At 45.4% G+C, this 23248-nt stretch overlaps 1 protein-coding gene across 1 annotated transcript; it reads left to right on the plus strand.

Annotated features, from left to right (window-relative positions):
• Positions 1-15726, plus strand: LOC121304056 (reticulon-4 receptor-like 2). Its single transcript, XM_041235018.1, has 4 exons — positions 1-910; positions 6015-6241; positions 6709-6966; positions 14705-15726. The coding sequence occupies exons 1-4, from the start codon at positions 859-861 to the stop codon at positions 15527-15529; spliced, it is 1362 nt and encodes a 453-aa protein (XP_041090952.1). The 5' UTR covers positions 1-858; the 3' UTR covers positions 15530-15726.
• Positions 15727-23248: the final 7522 nt, after the last annotated feature.

Consider the following 23248-nt stretch of genomic DNA (forward strand, 5'->3'; position numbering starts at 1 on the left):
CATTGTGTCTTGGAGATATTTAGGTAAAATACATCAATTGCACATCTATTTAATTTAAGATTGATTTGTCAGTGATGGAAATGCATCCAGGGTGACGTGTTACAAGTGTTGAGATGACGATATCGCATTATTTTTACATTAGTAGCATATTATTTATTTTACAGTTGTCACACACAGCCTACATTAAAAAGAAAAATAATAATACACATTTCAAGAATCACAAATCTATACAAATTCTGCCTCCCTTTTATACAGTTGGGTTTTTACTGGAACAATCTAGGAGGTGAAGTACTTGCTTGCTAGCTGTCTGTCTGTCTGTCCATCCATCTAGTGCAGGAGTCGCCAACCCATGGTCCTGGAGATCCTCAATCCTGCAGCGGCTCCCCTGTAACTTTCTTGCCGTATCGGAGCGCCTGTCAGTCTGCGAGTGAACGGCGTTGTGGGTCGTGTCTTACAGCGCACAACCTTCAAAGGAAAAAAAAAAAAGATCCGTATTAATTTGGAATATCATTAAAACTTGACGCAGACGTCTTCTTTTCATCCTTTCTTCATTCATTCCTTCCTCTTTTGATATGTAGCGGAGGAATTGAACTTTTTATAGACCTCCTCGGAGTCTCCTCCCCACTCCCTCCCCCGCTTCTGAGCTCCGTCAGCGGGCACAGTGCCGGGTTTTGTCCCCCGCCTTTAGCGCACAATGCCCCGGCTTGGCCCGTGTGGGTTTCCCGTCGCAGCCCCCAAGCGCTTCGTAGGCAGCTGCCCTGTATAACAGGCGCAGTCGAGCCGAAAGAGAGCACCAGACTCCAGCGGAGAGAGAGCAGCAGCAGCGCCGCACACGAACACACCCGACTCAGAGCAGAAATGGGGACTCGGTCGAATCTACGAAGCGGTTCCCGGACTCGAAATTTCAAAGGTAAGTGAAAATAAATACTGAATCTTATAGCAGTATGGGTTGACATTGACAATAATTTATGTAGTGTTTTATTCATTTATTTTAAGTCTTTGTTAAGTTTAACACGCAATGAAGAGCAACTAATAACATAAATGAGCAGATAGACTTCAAGATTGTTTATTTTTTTCATCTCTTTTCAAATATTCATTTTTGTACTTTGAAATGTTATATATTTGATCATTCACATAAATATTCAACAACATCTATATTATATTATTAAATGTACGGGTTTGGTCTATGTATGTATTTCTTTGTATCGCTTGTTCTGAGTTTGCGAACATGGTCCTTTTAGTATTCCTTATTTTTAGTCGTTTTTCCGTTTGATAGAAATGTCAGACATGTTCAATCCATATCAGTATCTGCTGCTGTGTATTATAAAGAGATTTCAGACATGCTCAATCAATATCAGTCTCTGCTGCTGTATATTATAAGAGATTTCAGATGTCAATCGATATCTGGAGCAGCAGTGTGGAGTAGTGGTCAGGGGGGCTCTGTACTCTGTAACTGTATTTATGGGTAATTGTATGTAAATAATAATATCACAATTGTAAGTCACCCTGGATAAGGGTTCTGCTAAGAAATAAAATATCAGGGTCTGCTAAACAGTAGAATGTACCCTGGGAGTCTTATTGAAACTGCTGTGCGATAGGGAGTCTCATTGAAACTGCTGTGCGATAGGGAGTCTCATTGAAACTGCTGTGCGATAGGGATTCTTATTGAAACTGCTGTGCCATAGGAGCCTCGTTGAAACTGCTGTGCTATAGGTAGCCTCGTTGAAACTGCTGTGCGATAGGGAGTCTTATTGAAACTGCTGTGCGATAGGGAGTCTCGTTGAAACTGCTGTGCCATAGGAGTCTCGTTGAAACTGCTGTGCGATAGGAGCCTCGTTGAAACTGCTGTGCGATAGGAGCCTCGTTGAAACTGCTGTGTGATAGGGAGTCTTATTGAAACTGCTGTGTGATAGGGAGTCTCATTGAAACTGCTGTGCGATAGGAGCCTCGTTGAAACTGCTGTGCGATAGGGAGTCTCATTGAAACTGCTGTGTGATAGGGAGTCTCATTGAAACTGCTGTGTGATAGGGAGTCTCATTGAAACTGCTGTGTGATAGGGAGTCTTATTGAAACTGCTGTGCGATAGGAGCCTTATTGAAACTGCTGTGCGATAGGGAGTCTCATTGAAACTGCTGTGTGATAGGGAGTCTCACTGAAACTGCTGTGTGATAGGGAGTCTTATTGAAACTGCTGTGTGATAGGGAGTCTTATTGAAACTGCTGTGCGATAGGAGCCTTATTGAAACTGCTGTGCGATAGGGAGTCTCATTGAAACTGCTGTGTGATAGGGAGTCTCACTGAAACTGCTGTGTGATAGGGAGTCTCACTGAAACTGCTGTGTGATAGGGAGTCTTATTGAAACTGCTGTGCGATAGGAGCCTTATTGAAACTGCTGTGTGATAGGGAGTCTGATTGAAACTGCTGTATGATAGGGAGTCTCACTGAAACTGCTGTGTGATAGGAGTCTTATTGAAACTGCTGTGTGATAGGGAGTCTTATTGAAACTGCTGTGTGATAGGGAGTCTTATTGAAACTGCTGTGTGATAGGGAGTCTTATTGAAACTGGCAAATTCTTTTTTTTACTGAAGTTTTACCATAGGAGGGAGTCACATTTAAACTTCTGTGCAAGAGGGAGTCTCATTGAAACTTCTGTGCAATAGGGAGTCTCACTGACACTTCTATGCAATAGGGAGTCTTATTAAAACTGGTGTGTAATAGGTAGTCTTATTGAAACTGGCATAGTCTTTTTTTACTGAAGTAAAGTCCACATTTTTTTTTACTGCCATAGGGCTTCATCAGCAGGTTACAAGCTGACAAGTTAATTATTAAGTTGTATACCCTGTGTGTGTGTGTGTGTGTGTGTGTGTGTGTGTGTGTGTGTGTGTGTGTGTGTGTTCGTGTCTCAGTGAGAGTTTGTCTGTGTTTCCCTGTGTGTATGTGTGTTCATGTCTCTGTGTGTGTCAGTGTGCGTGTTTCTCTGTGCATGTGTCACTGTGTGCGTGTTTCAGAATGTGCACCTGTGTCTCTGCGTCTCTGTGTGCGTGTCTATGATGTAAACCAATCATTCTGCTTTTCAAACAGCTTGCAGGGCGCTAGTGAATCACTCAAATTGTGAATGAATCTGTAAATAAACAAATTAAACAAACTAATGAGAGAGTGGGAGGGAGAGGAAGTGAGAGAAAACTGCAAGAGGGAGAGCGAGAACGAGTGACTCATTTGGAAGTGCAAAGGGATGAACTAATAAATGAATCAACAAATTAATCACTGGAATTCTGGAGACTGAACAATAGATAGAAGTTTATAACCGTTTGTCTGAAGGATGCCTTTCAAGCAGTCACCCCCTCAAATGTCAACATCAAAGCATATCAAAATTTAGTTTCTTAGTTTTTTTTTGGAATCGTCAATTATTTTTACCCTGTGATTTCTCCTCAATTGTTTTTAAGACAGACCCTGTCTCACTGCTTCTCCCCCCCCCCGTGACTCCTCCTTGGCTGGGAGAGGCTGGAGACAGACAAGCACACTCAAGCTTTAGTCCTCTGGAACAACACCATGCTTCAAGCTGTCAAGTCAAGCTGTCCACTTTCTTCTTTCTTTATTTTTTTGTTTCTTTCTTTCACACTGCAAGCCCAGTGTAACACAGCCGGCTCGCAGGCAGGCAGGCAGGCAGGCAGGCAGGTGGGCGTCTGGCCACCCACAGGAGTTGCTGGTGTGCGGTGAGACCGTGATTACCCAGCTGACTTGAGCCCCCCTGCCTGGGTGGCACTCTGCCAATTGTGCACTGTCCCCTGGGAGCCCCTTGGAAATCCTCTAGGAATCCCCTAGGTACCTCCTATGAGCTCCTGGCCACAGCTGGCGATGGCATAGGCCCGGATTCGAAACAGTGCATTCTGAACTCCAGGGTGTGCCTTTACAGGATGCACCACTCGGGAGTCCCCTATTATTGTTAAAGATAATAAAAGATTATAATCAGATTTGTAGGTCAACAGATCCACCATAAATAAAGCGGCTTCTTGTTCCTGATGAAGTCATTTCCACCCTGCTGCTGAAGTGTTGCTGTATGAGAGTGTTAATCTGGAGTGAAATGTGTTCAGGCTTTCACACACACACACACATTGAGAGAGACACACACACACATTGAGAGAGACACACACACATTGCTACACTGAGCTCTGAGAGAGAACACACTGGAGACCTCACACACACATGTGTGAGAGAGGACACACACTGAGACACACACACACACACACACACACACACACTGAGACACACACACACTGAGACACACACACTGAGAGACACACACTGAGACACACACACACACACACACACACATTGAGAGAGACACACACTGAGACACACACACTGAGAGACACACACACACACAGACACACACACACACACACACACACACACAATGAGACACACACACACACACATCTGACACACACTGTGTGTGAGACACACACACATGTGTGACACTCACTGAGAGAGACTCTCTCTGACACTCACACACACCATGACACACACACTGTGAGACACACACCCACACACATTGAGAGACACAACACACTGAGAGAGACACACAACCACATTGGGTGAGAGCACATTGAGAGACACACACACACACACACACACACACACACACACACACACACACACACACACACAGACACACACACTGAGAGACACACACACACACACACACACACACACAGACACACACTGAGAGACACACACTGACTGTGTGAAACTCTCGCTGTGTGTGACTCTGTGAGAGTGTGACTCTCTGTGTGTGACACCTGTGTGTGTGTGTGAGACTCTGTCACACTGTGTGTGACTCTGAGTGTGTGGCACTGTGTGTGTGACTGTGTGTACATGGCTCACACACAGACACACACACACACACACACACACACACACTGAGAGACACACACACATTGAGACACACACACTGACACACTGAGACACACACACACACTGAGACACACACACACTGAGACACACACACACTGAGAGACACACACACTGAGACACACACACTGAGAGACACACACACACTGACACACACACACACACACACACTGAGACACACACACAGACACACACACACACGTGTGTATCTCTCTCTGGAGTGTGACTCTCTCTGGTGTGAGACTCTGTGTGTCTCTCTGTGTGTGACTGTGTGTGTGTGTGTGAACACACTGTGAGTGAGACTCACTGTGTGACACACACCACATTGTGAACTGTGTGACTCTCTGTGTGTGACACTCACTGAGAGTGTGAGTGTGTGTGTGTGTGTGGTGTGAACTCACACACACATGACACACACTGATTGACACACACAGAGACACACACACACACACACACACACACACACTGAGCGAGACACACACACACATTGACACACACACACACACACACACACACACACACACACACACACACACACCGAGACACACACACACACACTGACAGTGTTCTCCTCTATTCATTTTCTTGCCTGAATTATCGAAGGCCTTCCTGTTTTTCCGAGTATTCAGGTTACTCTATAAATGTCACCAAAGTTTCTGAGCCTCTCTCTGAGTGACTGTTCGCCCAGTCAGTTCTGTTATTTTTACACAGAGAATTGTGAGGGTCTGGAATCAACTCCCCAGTAATGTTGTTGAAGCTGACACCCTGGGATCCTTCAAGAAGCTGCTTGATGAGATTTTGGGATCAATAAGCTACTAACAACCAAACGAGCAAGATGGGCCGAATGGCCTCCTCTCGTTTGTAAACTTTCTTATGTTCTTATGTTATGCGCTGAGAACATTATATCATTGGGTCACTCAGGGTCAGGGGTCACTCTTAGAGAGATCTATGACAGACAACTGAATAAATGTTCATTGAGACATGACTTCAAATCTGTCTGTCTATTTGTTTATCTGCCTTTCTGTCTTGTCTGTCATTCTGTTTATCTATCTCTCTCCCCTCCCTTCTCCTCTCTCACACGCTCTCCTCTCTCTCCCCACGCAGGCTCGGTGTCTGTCTGGCTGTTGCTCTGGCTGGCAGTCTGCTCCCCTAGCCCTGCCTATTCCTGCCCCAGGCTGTGTGTCTGTTACCCCTCCCCGATGATGGTCAGCTGCCAGTCTCAGAACTTCTCAGCGGTGCCGGCCGGCATTCCCTACGACAGCCAGAGAGTGTTCCTCCAAAACAACCGCATCACAGAGCTGCAGGCGCAGTCCTTCGGCTTCCAGACACAGGTACCGTCTTGCCCTGTTCACACTTCACAATGATTTGTAACCCCCTTTTCTCCCCCAATTTCGAAATTGTTTTTAAGACTATGTCTGCCTCACCACTGCTGCTGCGATCTTCTCCGCAGTGACTCCTCCTCGGCTGGGAGAGGCTGGAGACAGACAAACGCACTCAAGCTTTTGTCCTCCGAAACAACAACATGCAAGCCCACACAATAATCTAAACATAGTTCAATTCCAGTATTTATTTTGTTGATATATGTAGTCTTTTACAGAGTTTTTTAAACATACATATATAATTACAGGAAGGTAGGATGTCAAATAGAAAATGTATGGGAGGGGTCCCTCTTTGAAGAGACACTATTTGACTGTCCCTTGAGTGCAGGTCTCTTAATACAGGTTTGACTGTAACTCGAAATTCAGCTTGAAAATGATTTTCCTCTCTCTCCCCCACCTCTCTCTCTCCCTCTCATCAGGTCCTGTGGCTCAACTCCAACAACATCAGCTCCATCAAACCCGATTCCTTCAGCGACATGCGAGATCTGGAGGAGCTGGACCTGGGGGATAACCCCTTCCTGCGCACCCTCCATCCCGACTCCTTCCGCGGGCTGGACAAGCTGCAGAGCCTGCACATGTACCGCTGCCAGCTGGGGACCCTGCCCGGAAACATCTTCAAAAAACTCTACAGCCTGCAGTTCCTTTACCTGCAGGACAACCTGCTGCAACACATCCAGGTGAGAGAGAGAGAGACTTTGACTTTTAAAAGTCCTTTATTCTATGTAATAATTACAATATTACACATAATTAAACCTTAAAAAAAACAAAAGTACAAATTATAATATTTATATTTGTGCTGAGTGTGGGTTCGATAAAACTAACTCAGCATCTAAAAATAAATAAATAAATAAAATAAAAACATAATACACTGTACTCTTGTTTAGTTAAAAAAAAAAAAGTTTTACAGCAGCACAGTGAGCTCTCCCTCCTCATCTACAGAGCACAGTATGTCTCCCACACACCACCTCCTCTGAAAGCCCCAGAGATCATTAACTAGGCTAAAATAGGTGAAATCCACCTTTTAATCTGCTGACCGCCAGCACCCTGAACAGCCTGTCCCTGCTCCAGACAGCCTACTTTTCCTACTTTTTAAAATGGCCAATTTAGCCTGGCCTGTAATAAAATTAATTAAAACACACTTTTCCTTTTCTTTAAAACTATAAGGGGTTCCAAAAATAAAAAGCTGTTTGCTAAAAGTGACTCCCAGCCCCTGCAGCAGCTCCGTGAGGAGTTGAAACAGCGGCCGCAGTCTCTCACACTCACCATATGTGTGAACCACTGTCTCCTCCTGCCCACAGAAACTGCACACAGAGCTGATATTCGGGTCTACTCTGTGCAGGAATCTCCCCGTTGCTAAAATGCAGTGGAGAAGCCTCCACTGCAAGTCCCCAGTTCTCTTGTCAAGTGGCGGCTTATACAGAACTCTCCACATCGGGGCTGTTTCCTCTTTCACAGAGAGACTGCCCCTCCACTTGGAGTCCACCATTCCTTTTAGTTCCTTATAAAAAATATTTTTAACACTAAAAAAATTAAGCCCTTTGCTTTCTAGGCAGTGGAAGACTCTGTTAATAACTTTGCCAGTTTTTAACAGCTTGCCATACTCCTACTGTATCTTGCTCTTCTTCCTCACCTACTTGGGGAGACACAAGCAGCACTGGGAAGTCAGAGTTCTGATCCTCCTCTTGTCCTTTTGCCATCTCCTCCATCAGGACCTGTCTGGGTCCTGGAGAGAACAGCCCCTAACACTATCCAATAGCTTTTCAACCTGCCTCTCACTTCTCCATCCCAGCCTGCCACCCAGTTCAGCAGCACTGAGCCAGCGAGAATTCCCAGGTAACATTAAATGGGCCAGTCTCGTCAACCCTTCTCTTGCAAACCTGGCACACAATGCCTCTGACCTGAGACACAGTGCTGGGAACAGAGAGTTGAAGAAAAGAGGTTCCTGCATCAGTTTCTGCCCTGTCAAATCCTCCTCTTCTCTTTTCACTTTAAGAGTCTTCCACATTTAAAAAATATTAAGATAAAAAACAGGTAGACCAGAACTGTTCAGGATGTCATGGTCAGTTAAAAACAGATGTTTTCCTAACCCTAGGCCTCCCACTTTTTTGATGAAAAAAATGGCCACTTTCCTCCAGTGAGCCTCCTCCCCGGCGTACAGGAGCCTCTGAACTGTCCTCAGCCTGAAAGCTGCTACCCTGCTGGCAATGCTGACCAGCCCTTGCCCCCCCTCATCTCGAGGGAGGTACAACACGGCTAGCTTCAGCCAGTGCCTCCCACCCTAGAAGAACTCTACAAACATCTTTTGAATTTCATCAATCAGGTCTTGGGGAGGGTCCAGGCACATAAGCCTATGCCAAAGCATAGAGGCAGCCAGGTTATTAATTACAATAACCCCCCCCCAAAGGACAACCGAGTGAGCAGCCCCCGCCAACACTGAAGCCGCCCTCTCACCTTGTCCACAAGACTTTCCCAGTTCATATCCATGTATGTTTTAGTTCCCAGAAAGACACCTAATATTTTTAGTCCTGTTCTCTCCCACCTCAATGTCTGTGGCAGAACAGGAGGGCCCCCTTCCTTCCAGCTACCTGACAAGAACGTGTCACACTTTGCCCAGTTTATTTTTGCTGATGAAGCCCCTTGGAATGTCTCTAGGCTCTGCTGTAATAGCTGGACATCTTGGTTGCTGCAAATAAACACATTAATGTCATCAGCATAAGCGGACACCTTTGCTGCCACAGCCGGGGCAGAACAAGGCCCCGTCCATCCCGCCAGCCTGCTCCTCAGCAGAGCCAGCAGGGGCTCGATGGAGAGGGAGTACAGCATGCCAGGCAGGGAGCAGCCCTGTCTGATGCCCCTGCACACCGGGAAAGGCAGACTCAGACCCCCATTAATTTTTAAAATACTAAAAACATTACTGTACAAAATTTTAACATAGTTAATGAACCTGGGGCCGAACCCAAAGGCCTCCAGTGTTGTAAACAGGTAATGGTGGTCAACCCGATCGAAAGCTTTCTCCTGGTCTAAGGACACCAGTCCCACATTAAAATCACCCATCTGAGTACAAGTAAAAAAATCTCTAATTAAAAATATATTGTCAAATATTGACCGTCCCAGCACACAGTAAGTCTGGTCCGGGTGTATTAAACTGTTCAATACTTCTCTCAGTCTTATCGCCAGACATTTTGAAAATATTTTTAAATCGGCACATAAAATTGAGACTGGTCTCCAGTTTTTTAGTTGGCACAGGTCTCCTTTCTTAGGCAGCATAGTCAGTACAGCTCTGCGGCAGCTAAGCGGCAGCTCTCCATCTCTCAAACTCTCCTGCAGCACCATCAGCAGATCTGGTCCCAGTTCCTTCCAAAAGTATGTGAAAAATTCTGCTTGTAGACCATCAATCCCTGGGGCCTTCCTGCTGGCCATCTGCTTAACTGCCGTGGTCAGTTCCTGGAGAGTGATGTTGCCTTCCAGACTCCCCTTCTCCTCCTCGCTCAGGGTGGGCAAGCCCTGCAGCATTGAGTCCCTGTCATTTTGACTGCATGGCTCCCTGGAAAACAGTCCAGTATAAAACTGCACTGCCACCTCTTTGATCTGCTCCTGCTCCAGCAGCTCTCTCCCACAGGGCAGCCAGACACAGTGCATCTGCTTGCTGCTTGCTTTCTTCTTCTCCAGGCTGAGAACATCCATGTCTCTTAGCTCGATAAATCTTGATCGCACCTGTGCCCCCGGCACCTTCTCCTCCAGCAGGCTGCCCAAGGCTTGTCTCTGCTCCCGCAAGGTCTCCTGTGCCACTGTGCTCTGTTCAGACTGGTTTTCAATTTTAAGAATCTCTGTCTCCAGCTCTCTCACAGCTGCTTTCAGTGACTTGGTTGCACCAGAGGTATACTTTTGACAAAAAACTTTGATTTGTACCTTACCAATATCCCACCACTGCCTCAGATCTCTGTACTGATCTTTTTGTGTTCTCCAAATTTTCCAGAAATCTCTAAACTGTTGTACAAATGTGAAATCTTGTAATAGTTTAGTATTAAAATGCCAAAATGGTGCGGTATGTGTTTCCTTAGGTAGTGTAACAGTACTCTGCACACAGTGATGGTCTGACAGGCTGGTTGGTATTATACTGGCTTTTGTAAATGTATTAAGCTGATGTTTAAATGTATAGATCATGTCTAATCGTGCTCTAACTATGTACTGTGAAATGTGATGTGACCATGTGTACTGGCGAGTGGTGGGATGCAAACACCTCCAAATGTCAACCAAGCCACTGAACTTTAAAATTGGAGCTAATTCTGTTGCAGAAGGGGGATGCGGTTCTATACTGTTTCTGTCTATATTAAAATTCACTGTGCAATTAAAATCACCCCCCACTAATAAAAAGTCTTCATCATTAACTGTTAAGATAGTCTGTTTTAAAATGTTTTAAAACACCATCCTATCTCTTCCTATATTAGGAGCATAAACATTTATGAAGTTAAAAGTAGCCTCCCTCACCTTAGCTCTTACTGTTAAAAGTCTTCCTTTAATAATCTCTCTTTCTTCTAAAATATCTGCTCCTAACCCCGATCTAAAAAGCCCAGCCACCCCAGCGCTGTTATTAGAGGCATGGCTCATCACACACTGCCCTCCCCATTTCACCTCCCATTCAGCAGCATTCCCTTCATCTGTATGTGTTTCTTGTAAAAAAACGATCCCCGCCCTCTTCTGTTCTAAAAACTCAGACTTGTGCTCTTTTAAAACCCTGTCTGCAGCTGTTTACATTGAGAGAGATAAAATTGAACCTCTTCATAATAATAAAATTATTTAAAACTATTACAAGAAATCCGACAACAAAAAGTATAAAATTGCAAAAAAACTGGGCCATTTTAAACCTTCTTATTTGTTGTATTAATCATTTTCCTGACTACTTGTACACATTTTTTAAGTCTGTACCGCTTTGGCTGGTCGATTTCTCTTAAAGTGTTTTGTAGCAGGGGGAGATCTGTGCTGACTCTGCTGGCGTGTTCACGGTGCTGCAGGAAGAGGGCGGCAGTCATCTAACAACCGCCTGTGAGTCATGGCAGTGACACGGGGAGGTGGGAAAGTGGGTGTGTGGACTTTCCCCCTCTCTGAATGGCTGAGAGGCGGGTCTTGGGGAGATTGTTAGCCCTATAAGTTAACGCTCTGTTGTTTCCTCAGGGCTGCCCTTTTAAACGCGCTGAGAGTGCGGAAGCGCTGGTCCACGACCGAGAACCAGTCGGAGAGAAAGAAACTGAGTTTCAGAGCGAGACAGTGAGGGCGGGGAACCCTTGGGCAGACCCCTGATTAGTATAGCTGAGGAGGCTAGTTAGCCAGCAGCGTAGGACGGTGATCCGGGTCGGATCAGCGGCGACCGGGATATCGCTGCAAAGTGCAGCACCTTTTCTTTGTAGTTTTGTTACTGTTTTATTTTCCCTTTTTCTTTTCGCCTTCTATTCTTGAATTATTGTTTGAAGCACCTGCGAGTGCGCTTGCACCCTAAACTGTTTTACCATTATTTGGTATTCCCGTGGTTCTGTTTACCATAGTTGGTAAGCAGACCACGTACCAACAGCGCCCTCTGCGGGCCAAAAGAAATCATTGCATCAAAATAAAACTGGGCACCTGTGCGGTGTTTTCAAGTTCACCTGTCTGTCTCCTGAGTCAGTGAATTACCCACCACCCTTCCACATGGCTTTTCTAAAAGCCACATTAGCAGAGTACAGAAACAGTTTAAGATTGGGAAAGAATTGCTTTACATCAACATTACGTTTTCCTTTGGTCGTGTTTAAAAAGCTATTTATCTCTTCTACAGAGTATAGTTTTTTCTTTGGGGTTTGACTATCAGGGATCTCAGAAAGCACCGAGGAGTCAGAGACGTCACCTCCGTCTTCCTCATCCATCTCATTCTCTTCCTCACTTTCACATTTATTTTGACGTTTTTTTAATTTTTCTGCTGCTACACCCGGCTCCTCTGCAGTGTTTTCTTGCGAGTCTGGGGGACAGGGTATCACAGCAGCGTCGAGCTGCGACTAGGCGCTGTGCTCCACTTCCTCCGAGAAGAGGGGGACCGCCGCTCCAGGCTGAGACCCAGAGCCGGAGTCTCTCCCCTCCGGGTCCGAGTTGGGAGCTTCGCAGCAGGGGACTTCTCCCCCGTTGCACTACAGCCCCCACTCCCAGACCCCGGTTCTCCAGCAGCAATCTCAGCACCGCTCGCTCCTTCAGGGCGGGCGGGCAGAGAGAGCCTGTGATCTGGAGAGATCGCCTCACAGCTCCGCTCCAGCTCTATGTCTCTTTTGTTTCCCTCGTTGTTTCCATTTCTTTCTTTTTTTTCCTTTTCCCCCTATTTACAACAGTGACCCCATTATCAACACTGTCCTCTTCATTTACCAGGGCTCCAGGCTCATTGTTCTCCTTTTCTTGCTGCGGCTCTTCCTCCTGCGCTCCCTGATCCCTGTCAGCCTCACCCTGCTTCTCCTGCCCTGTCTCACCTTCTCTCATCGGGCAATTTTTCCTCTGATGCCCCTGGACTCCGCACTTGAACCACACAGCTGCTTCCTTTTACTGTGAAAGTCCAGGTGACATTTATTTCAAAACCGGGGTTGTTTAATAAAATATACACTTGTCTCCTAAAAGACATGATGTGACTTAATTGTGGACTTTTACACCCCAGGGGAATAGACTTTATTGGGGAGCAGATTTTCCCATACCAACTCAGCTCCCTTTCCAGCAATTCGTTCCTTAAAAACGGGGGGGACATTTGATAAAATCACTTTTGCAAAGGGTGTTGCAAGGGGCGATACGTGCACTAAACTCCCTTGCACTATAAAACCTTCCTGCACAAGTTTATGCACATCCTGCGTATCTTTAAAAAAGATTACAAGCCCTTTATTCATCCGGGACATAGAAACAATCCTGTCCCCTCGATTACCTTGCATATTGCAAGCAAGCAATCTTCCACCGACACCGCGCTGTCAGGGACACAGTGACAGCCGTGCTGGCGGGTCAAATCTCTCATTCCCTGGGAATGAGAGCTCATCGCTGGGGCTCAGCTGACTAGCTGTCAGCACAAACCCCAGCACACAAAAACACACACACGCACTCACTCACTTACTCACTCACGCTCACACAACAAATTAAAGAACCAAACGTTATAGTTTAAACTAAAGTAAAACAAAAAGCAAAAACGAAAAACCGAACGACACTCCTACCCTACGCTTCCTCAAACTCCTCACAGGTTCCAGCGATCCCACAATCCTCCGCGAGAGAGAGTGAGAGAGAGAGAGAGAGAGAGAGAGAGAGAGAGAGGAGAGGGAGAGAGACTTTGACTTTTAAAAGTCCTTTATTCTATGTAATAATTACAATATTATACATAATTAAACCTTAAAAAAACAAAAGTACAAATTTATACATTTATATTTGTGCTGAGTGTGGGTTCGATAAACTAACTCAGCATCTAAAAATAAATAAATAAATAAAATAAAAACATAATACACTGTACTCTTGTTAAAACAGCTAAAAGCAAAACTGCAAAAATTTGTTTTACAGCAGCACAGTGAGCTCTCCCTCCTCATCTACAGAGATACCTCCTATCTAATACAGTGCACCTCCAACCCTGCTCCTGGAGAGCCCCCTCTATCCTATCTAATACAGTGCACCTCCAACCCTGCTCCTGGAGAGCCCCCTCTATCCTGTCTAATACAGTGTGTCTCAACCCTGCTCCTGGAGAGCCCCCTCTATCCTATCTAATACAGTGTGTCTCAACCCTGCTCCTGGAGAGCCCCCTCTATCCTATCTAATACAGTGTGTCTCAACCCTGCTCCTGGTGAGCCCGCTCTATCCTATCTAATACAGTGTGTCTCAACCCTGCTCCTGGAGAGCCCCCTCTATCCTATCTAATACAGTGTGTCTTAACCCTGCTCCTGGAGAGCCCCCTCTATCCTGTCTAATACAGTGTGTCTCAACCCTGCTCCTGGAGAGCCCCCTCTATCCTGTCTAATACAGTGTGTCTCAACCCTGCTCCTGGAGAGCCCCCTCTATCCTATCTAATACAGTGTGTCTTAACCCTGCTCCTGGTGAGCCCGCTCTATCCTATCTAATACAGTGTGTCTCAACCCTGCTCCTGGAGAGCCCCCTCTATCCTATCTAATACAGTGTGTCTCAACCCTGCTCCTGGAGAGCCCCCTCTATCCTATCTAATACAGTGTGTCTCAACCCTGCTCCTGGTGAGCCCCCTCTATCCTATCTAATACAGTGTGTCTTAACCCTGCTCCTGGAGAGCCCCCTCTATCCTATCTAATAAAGTGTTTCTCAACCCTCCTCAACTTTTTGGTAGTACTGAATTTTCACATGCCAAATATCAATCTCTCTCCCTCCCCTTCCCCCTCTCTCTCCTCCTCCCATCTCTCTCTCTCCCCCTCTCAGGACAATCTCTTCTCAGACCTGGTGAATCTCACTCACCTCTTCCTCCATGGCAACCGAATCCGAGTCCTGTCTGAAAATGTCTTCAGAGGGCTGGTCAACCTGGACAGGCTCCTCCTCCATGAGAACCGAGTGCGACAGGTCAACCGCAAAGCCTTCAGGGACCTGGGTCACCTCACCACCCTCTTCCTCTTCAACAATGCCTTAACAGACCTCCCTGCTTCGGCCCTCTCCGATCTCTCATCCTTGCAGTTCCTCAGACTCAATGGAAACCCCTGGAGCTGCTCCTGCCAGGCCCGCCCCCTCTGGGAATGGTTCCGTCAGGTCCGGATCTCCAGCTCCGAGCTCCTCTGCGCCGGTCCCGAGGAGAGGAAAGGTCTAGACTTGAGGTTCTTGAGGGAAATCGATTTCGCTCCCTGCCCCTTGCTGCCTTACTATCCGAGAGCCCGCGCCACTTACACCTTCAGCACCAGAACGAGATGGTGGTTCCCCAAATCGGGCAAGGCAAGCGGGGGGAATTCGGACAAATCTAAAGGCTTGGATGGAAAGAAAGGACAACAGGAAGACAACAGTTACATCAGTCCAGATAAAAGTCAAACCAAAAGTTATGAAGCTGAGTCCACATTGCCGAAAGTTAAAGAGCAAGACTACTGGGAGAAATATGAGAACGAAGACTCCACTATTCGTTGTTACGAGTTGGATTGTTTGAAAGAAGCAAACGGGAAATCCAGAGGCGTTCGTCCAGACACGTCCCTCTTTCTCCTCTCTCTCTCCCTCACTCTCACCCTCTCCCTCACCCTTCACTTTCTTTTTCCTGAAACCATGTAAGAGCATTTGTGAATTTCCCGTTAAAGTCTGTATTGAAAAGATATTACGATTCAATTACTGCTCTGCAGTGTTGAGTTTCCTATAGACCAGCTCTGCTCTGAAACTGCTGTGAAAGAGGGAGCCTTATTGAAACTGCTGTGCAATAGGGAGTCTTATTGAAACTGCTGTGCGATAGGAGTCTTATTGAAACTGCTGTGCGATAGGGAGCCTTATTGAAACTGCTGTGTGATAGGGAGCCTTATTGAAACTGCTGTGTGATAGGGAGCCTTATTGAAACTGCTGTGTGATAGGGAGCCTTATTGAAACTGCTGTGCAAGAGGGAGTCTTATTGAAACTGCTGTGCGATAGGGAGCCTTATTGAAACTGCTGTGCAAGAGGGAGTCTTATTGAAACTGCTGTGTGATAGGAGCCTTATTGAAACTGCTGTGTGATAGGGAGTCTTATTGAAACTGCTGTGTGATAGGGAGCCTTATTGAAACTGCTGTGCGATAGGAGTCTTATTGAAACTGCTGTGCAATAGGGAGTCTTATTGAAACTGCTGTGCGATAGGGAGTCTTATTGAAACTGCTGTGCAATAGGGAGTCTTATTGAAACTGCTGTGCGATAGGGAGCCTTATTGAAACTGCTGTGCAATAGGGAGTCTTATTGAAACTGCTGTGCGATAGGAGCCTTATTGAAACTGCTGTGCGATAGGAGTCTTATTGAAACTGCTGTGCAAGAGGGAGTCTCATTGAAACTGCTGTGCGATAGGAGCCTTATTGAAACTGCTGTGTGATAGGGAGTCTTATTGAAACTGCTGTGTGATAGGGAGTCTTATTGAAACTGCTGTGTGATAGGGAGTCTTATTGAAACTGCTGTGCAATAGGGAGTCTCATTGAAACTGCTGTGCGATAGGAGCCTTATTGAAACTGCTGTGCAAGAGGGAGTCTTATTGAAACTGCTGTGCGATAGGGAGCCTCATTGAAACTGCTGTGTGATAGGGAGCCTTATTGAAACTGCTGTGTGATAGGGAGCCTTATTGAAACTGCTGTGCGATAGGAGTCTTATTGAAACTGCTGTGCAAGAGGGAGTCTCATTGAAACTGCTGTGCGATAGGAGCCTTATTGAAACTGCTGTGTGATAGGGAGTCTTATTGAAACTGCTGTGTGATAGGGAGTCTCATTGAAACTGCTGTGCGATAGGAGCCTTATTGAAACTGCTGTGCAAGAGGGAGTCTTATTGAAACTGCTGTGCGATAGGGAGTCTTATTGAAACTGCTGTGTGATAGGATGAGTCTCATTGAAACTGCTGTGCGATAGGGAGTCTCATTGAAACTGCTGTGTGATAGGATGAGTCTCATTGAAACTGCTGTGAAATAGGATGAGTCTCATTGAAACTGCTGTGCAATAGGGAGTCTCATTGAAAGTGTTTGAGAGAGACACAGGGAAAGGACTGTTTTAAAAGGAACTAATCTAAAAAGTTATATAAAAAAATGAAATTTTGTCTTTCTATAGACTCGCTCAATACCAATTGTAAATTTCCCTGGATAAGCGGCCTGGCGTCTGTTAAGAAATATACCTGGGATTGAACCCACAACCCTCCAGTCAAGAGTCCAGAGACCCCCTAACCCTACCCACTACTCCACACCGCTGCCCGCATACCATACATACTGCTCCTATAGACCTGCTCAGTGTAGCTCTGCAGTGTTGTTTCCTATAGACCTGCTCTGTGCAGCTCTGCAGTGTTGAGTTTCCTACAGACCTGCTCTGTGCAGCTCTGCAGTGTTGTTTCCTACAGACCTGCTCTGTGCAGCTCTGCAGTGTTGTTTCCTATAGACCTGCTCTGTGCAGCTCTGCAGTGTTGAGTTTCCTATAGACCTGCTCTGTGCAGCTCTGCAGTGTTGTTTCCTATAGACCTGCTCTGTGCAGCTCTGCAGTGTTGTTTCCTATAGACCTGCTCTGTGCAGCTCTGCAGTGTTGTTTCCTATAGACCTGCTCTGTGCAGCTCTGCAGTGTTGAGTTTCCTATAGACCTGCTCTGTGCAGCTCTGCAGTGTTGTTTCCTATAGACCTGCTCTGTGCAGCTCTGCAGTGTTGAGTTTCCTATAGACCTGCTCTGTGCAGCTCTGCAGTGTTGTTTCCTATAGACCTGCTCTGTGCAGCTCTGCAGTGTTGTTTCCTACAGACCTGCTCTGTGCAGCTCTGCAGTGTTGTTTCCTATAGACCTGCTCTGTGCAGCTCTGCAGTGTTGTTTCCTATAGACCTGCTCTGTGCAGCTCTGCAGTGTTGTTTCCTATAGACCTGCTCTGTGCAGCTCTGCAGTGTTGTTTCCTATAGACCTGCTCTGTGCAGCTCTGCAGTGTTGTTTCCTATAGACCTGCTCTGTGCAGCTCTGCAGTGTTGTTTCCTATAGACCTGCTCTGTGCAGCTCTGCAGTGTTGTTTCCTATAGACCTGCTCTGTGCAGCTCTGCAGTGTTGAGTTTCCTATAGACCTGCTCTGTGCAGCTCTGCAGTGTTGTTTCCTATAGACCTGCTCTGTGCAGCTCTGCAGTGTTGTTTCCTATAGACCTGCTCTGTGCAGCTCTGCAGTGTTGTTTCCTATAGACCTGCTCTCTGCAGCTCTGCAGTGTTGTTTTCCTATAGACCTGCTCTGTGCAGCTCTGCAGTGTTGTTTCCTATAGACCTGCTCTGTGCAGCTCTGCAGTGTTGTTTCCTATAGACCTGCTCTGTGCAGCTCTGCAGTGTTGAGTTTCCTATAGACCTGCTCTGTGCAGCTCTGCAGTGTTGTTTCCTATAGACCTGCTCTGTGCAGCTCTGCAGTGTTGAGTTTCCTATAGACCTGCTCTGTGCAGCTCTGCAGTGTTGTTTCCTATAGACCTGCTCTGTGCAGCTCTGCAGTGTTGAGTTTCCTATAGACCTGCTCTCTGCAGCTCTGCAGTGTTGAGTTTCCTATAGACCTGCTCTGTGCAGCTCTGCAGTGTTGAGTTCCCTACAGACCTGCTCTGTGCAGCTTTATTCATAATGAATTACAAATTACACTTCTCTTAAAGTGTTTTGCCGTTTTTTCAGTTTCATGTCTCTCTCTCTCTCTCTCTCTCTCTCTCTCTCTCTCTCTCTCTCTCTTTGACTTTCTTATTTGCTATGAAAATCCCCACAAAATATTCTGCAACTGTTTTAAGATGTTTAAAGATTATATATATATATACACAAAATGTGTTTCAGGTGTTAGAATTTGAAACTGTTTTCTTTTTAGTTTGCAATTGCGTGTATTTTATTTAATTTCAGTGCAAAATGACTTTTTTTTGAAGGGACTGGTCCATTTAGGTGCAGTCAAAGAGAGGGGTGAGGGAGTTTGGACTAGTAATAATACTGTAATAATATTAATAATAATAATAATAATAATATGCACAATAGCCTTAGACCAATCACCCCCTATACTAACTATAATGGACTGTTCCGTGTTACTTTGTACTTTTTTTTTTTTTAAAGGTGTTGGATTGACTGAATTTGTGTAATTTTAGGAATTTGTTTATAAAGTTGTGTATTGATTTTTTCATTTATGTATTTATTTGTTTATTTTGTTCATTCATTTTCATAAGTGTTAGATCTCAGGAATTTAAGATTTACAACATTTACTGTACTGGGAATCTGAGAGACAGCTAATTCAATACAGTCCAGTCTAATATAACAGCACTGTACTGTACTGGAGATCTGAGAGCCAGCTCATTCAATACAGTCCAGTCTAATCTAACAGCACAGTACTGTACTGGGGATCTGAGAGACAGCTAATTCAATACAGTCCAGTCTAATCTAGCAGCACTGTACTGTACTGGGGATCTGAGAGACAGCTAATTCAATACAGTCCAGTCTAATCTAGCAGCACTGTACTGTACTGGGATCTGAGAGACAGCTAATTCAATACAGTCCAGTCTAATCTAACAGCACTGTACTGTACTGGGAATCTGAGAGCCAGCTAATTCAATACAGTCCAGTCTAATCTAACAGCACTGTACTGTACTGGGGATCTGAGAGACAGCTAATTCAATACAGTCCAGTCTAATCTAACAGCACTGTACTGTACTGGGATCTGAGAGACAGCTAATTCAATACAGTCCAGTCTAATCTAACAGCACTGTACTGTACTGGGATCTGAGAGCCAGCTAATTCAATACAGTCCAGTCTAATCTAACAGCACTGTACTGTACTGGGGATCTGAGAGCCAGCTAATTCAATACAGTCCAGTCTAATCTAACAGCACTGTACTGTACTGGGAATCTGAGAGCCAGCTAATTCAATACAGTCCAGTCTAATCTAACAGCACTGTACTGTACTGGGGATCTGAGAGACAGCTAATTCAATACAGTCCAGTCTACTCTAACAGCACTGTACTGTACTGGGATCTGAGAGCCAGCTAATTCAATACAGTCCAGTCTAATCTAACAGCACTGTACTGTACTGGGATCTGAGAGCCAGCTAATTCAATCCAGTCCAGTCTAATCTAACAGCACTGTACTGTACTGGGGATCTGAGAGCCAGCTAATTCAATACAGTCCAGTCTAATCTAACAGCACTGTACTGTACTGGGAATCTGAGAGACAGCTAATTCAATACAGTCCAGTCTAATCTAACAGCACTGTACTGTACTGGGGATCTGAGAGCCAGCTAATTCAATACAGTCCAGTCTAATCTAACAGCACTGTACTGTACTGGGGATCTGAGAGACAGCTAATTCAATACAGTCCAGTCTAATCTAGCAGCACTGTACTGTACTGGGATCTGAGAGCCAGCTAATTCAATCCAGTTCAGTCTAATCTAACAGCACAGTACTGTACTGTACTGGACATCTTGGTAGGGGGTGACATGACAATTGACATGCCCTTACCAAGATGGCAGCCCAACAACAAACAGAAAAAAAACAAAAAAAAATTAACTTTTGTCATTCTTTTAACAAAAAAAAAAACATTCTGTGTTTTATTTTTATGTATTTAAAAAACAAAAACATGTTGAATAAATGTTTTATTTATAAAAAAAAAAACACCTTTTGTGTTTCCTCTTTTCAAGCAAAATCCAGTGGGACTTTATTTGATTTCATGCCAAACACACATACATCAAATATATTTCTGTCAATAAAAACATAATTCTTAAAGGTTATTAAATTAGTTTGATCTTTTCTTAATGAATGTCTTTTAAAATTGTAAAATTTAACCCATTAAAATAGAACAAATTGACAGAAATGAATGCATTTGTTGCTCGTTACCCTTTTTCATTTTTTTATTATTACAAAGTCCAGTCACTGTATAAAATATCAGAAATTATCGCGATTGCTTAAAACCCAGCCCATCACAGATGCATCATGGGAACAAAGAACAGTTGTTTGAAATTGAACAGAGGAAATGCAGTTCTGCCCACAACTCACAGGCGACCGGTCAAAACAGGAGTTGCTGGAGTGCCTTGAGACAGTGATTACCCTGCTGACCTAAGCCCTCCCAACTTGGGTGGCATTTGGCCAATTGTGCGCCGCCCCCTTGATGTTCCTGTCGCCGATGGCATAGCCTGCATTGGAACCAGTGATCTCCAGCCTATAGGACGTGCCCTGCATTTCAGATGAAGCGCATCAGCTGGATGTGCCACTCTCCCCCCCAACAGTTCACTAATTCAGCAGGCTACATTTGACCCGTTCAGTTAATCTGCAGTGTTTCTCACTAGTTTTCTGTTAGGTTCTCATCTGTTTTCTTTCTCAGTATTAGAAGTGATTTCCCGGAAAATGTGACAGTGGCGACCTGCAGGTCTGGTCCATCCATAATTAAATACTCTACTGCAGTTACTGCTTGCTCTTAACTATAACTTTATTTAATGCATTGCAGCGGCTCTTATTAAACTGCCTTTACACTGATTTCCGCGTTCCATTTGCACTCGTTACTCGTCCGATTTGATCTCCATTCTGGGAAGCCTATTGTTTCTGTTGGGATTAATATTATACACTAACTTTTTTGTTAATCGCCCACAAGAGCATCTGCTGATACACAGATGTAGAGATAATATTATTTGTGTAATAAATGCATGTAACCCTAGGGGTCATGAGTTCTAATCCGACGTGGGGTCCCAGAGGACCTCTGCGGAGGACCCTGGACCACTGACCTCATTCTCCCATGACTCAAGGAGAGAGACTGTGCTGGGGATTGGGCTGCTCTACTGCGTTTAGTTCTTTTGGAGAACTTCCTACACAGAGAGCAGTCCAGCTCACCCTCCAGTGCTTTGGCCGCATGGTCTGCCCCAAAGCATCTGGAGCAGGACCGGTGCTCATCCTGCCTGGGCAGCTTCGCCGCCCACTGGTCACACTGGTGGAAACCAGCAGAGGACCCAGTTGACTGCACTGACATGGCGACTAGGCAGGGCTGCTGCGCTCGGTGCCACAAACAAGCAGTCGGTGCCGGGATCGGCGCCGAGGAGAACGCTGTCGGTGCCGAGTCAGTCGGTGCGATGGTGGGCGCGGTCGGCACCGGAGATGGTTACACCGGTGCCGAGTCAATCGGGCCGGGTAGGCGCTGTTCCAAGCCTGAAGGTCGGCGGGAGAACCGCGGTGGATGCCGGGGTCTGCAGCCGATTCAGTCGCCGTGGTCGCCGAGGGCAAGCGCAGCCGTGCTAGGTGAGCCCGAGGCTTGAGAGGGGCGCTAGGACCGAGCTGCTAGGCCCGTGGGGTCTCCTTACAGCACCAGAGCAGCTCTCCACACGGTATCTGCAACTACACAAGGCCTCGTGTAGTAGAAAAGAGCAATGGCTGCTCGCCAATCTCACAAGAGGGATCGAAACCAGCTCTAGTCAGTAAACTGACAGGAGAATCAGGCAAGAGCACTCTTAAAAACGCTCGAAAGCATGATTTTACTGTGGATTTAAAAAAATTTGAAGGTATAAACCAACAAATCAGCCAAATTCAGACAAGCAAGCACGAAGCAATCTGTGACCTGTCTCAGTGAAGTGAGAGAGAAAATGGCGATATGTTACTGTGAGGACGTTCCTCTTCAGCAGGGCCCTGATAGGGCAGCTTTTTTTATATATGCTCAGTGATTGACGGTCAGAGAGGACTCTTTTCCATTCGGTAATGGTTGTCATTCTATTGAAAGGAAAACCAATACAAGAAATCAACCTCGCGGTATGCTGGTGCCCCCTTGTGGACTTTGCTAAATTAATCTTTCTGATCATTTAAATGAAAAATACATTAGCTCATTTCTTATGGTTTATTTTCTTTCCAGGCATCCTTATTCAATGCGACTTTAAATTCATATTACAGTTAAGAGAATTACATAACAGGTAATACAGGTACAGTAAGAACCATTTCATACACGAGCGACGAATACAGTAAATACAGTTCATTTAAGAGCAAGTCCAGGCAGTGCAAGCATAGAACAATACAAAGCAGTTAAGTGAAAATACAATATAATGCGATTACATATTTATAAGATGCAGACTACACTGTCAGCCTTGTTTTCAAAAGGGCCAAAGTAGCACATTGATGTTTAAAACCAGATTTTTATTTTTCCAAGGTTGAACACATGGGTAACTCGTTTTATTTTATATAAACCCATTGAATGCTTTCAGTGACCCAAATCAGGTTTCTGATCGAATTGCACCCTAGTAATTATTTAACCCTTTTGAAAATCGAACTGTAGATCTATTACAATGGCTGGTTTCACAGACCCCGATTGGCACACGTCTTGGACTTCCTCACCTAAATTAACATTGA

This window comes from Polyodon spathula, chromosome 36 (genome assembly GCF_017654505.1).
Source record: "Polyodon spathula isolate WHYD16114869_AA chromosome 36, ASM1765450v1, whole genome shotgun sequence".
Taxonomy (NCBI): Eukaryota; Metazoa; Chordata; class Actinopteri; order Acipenseriformes; family Polyodontidae; genus Polyodon; species Polyodon spathula.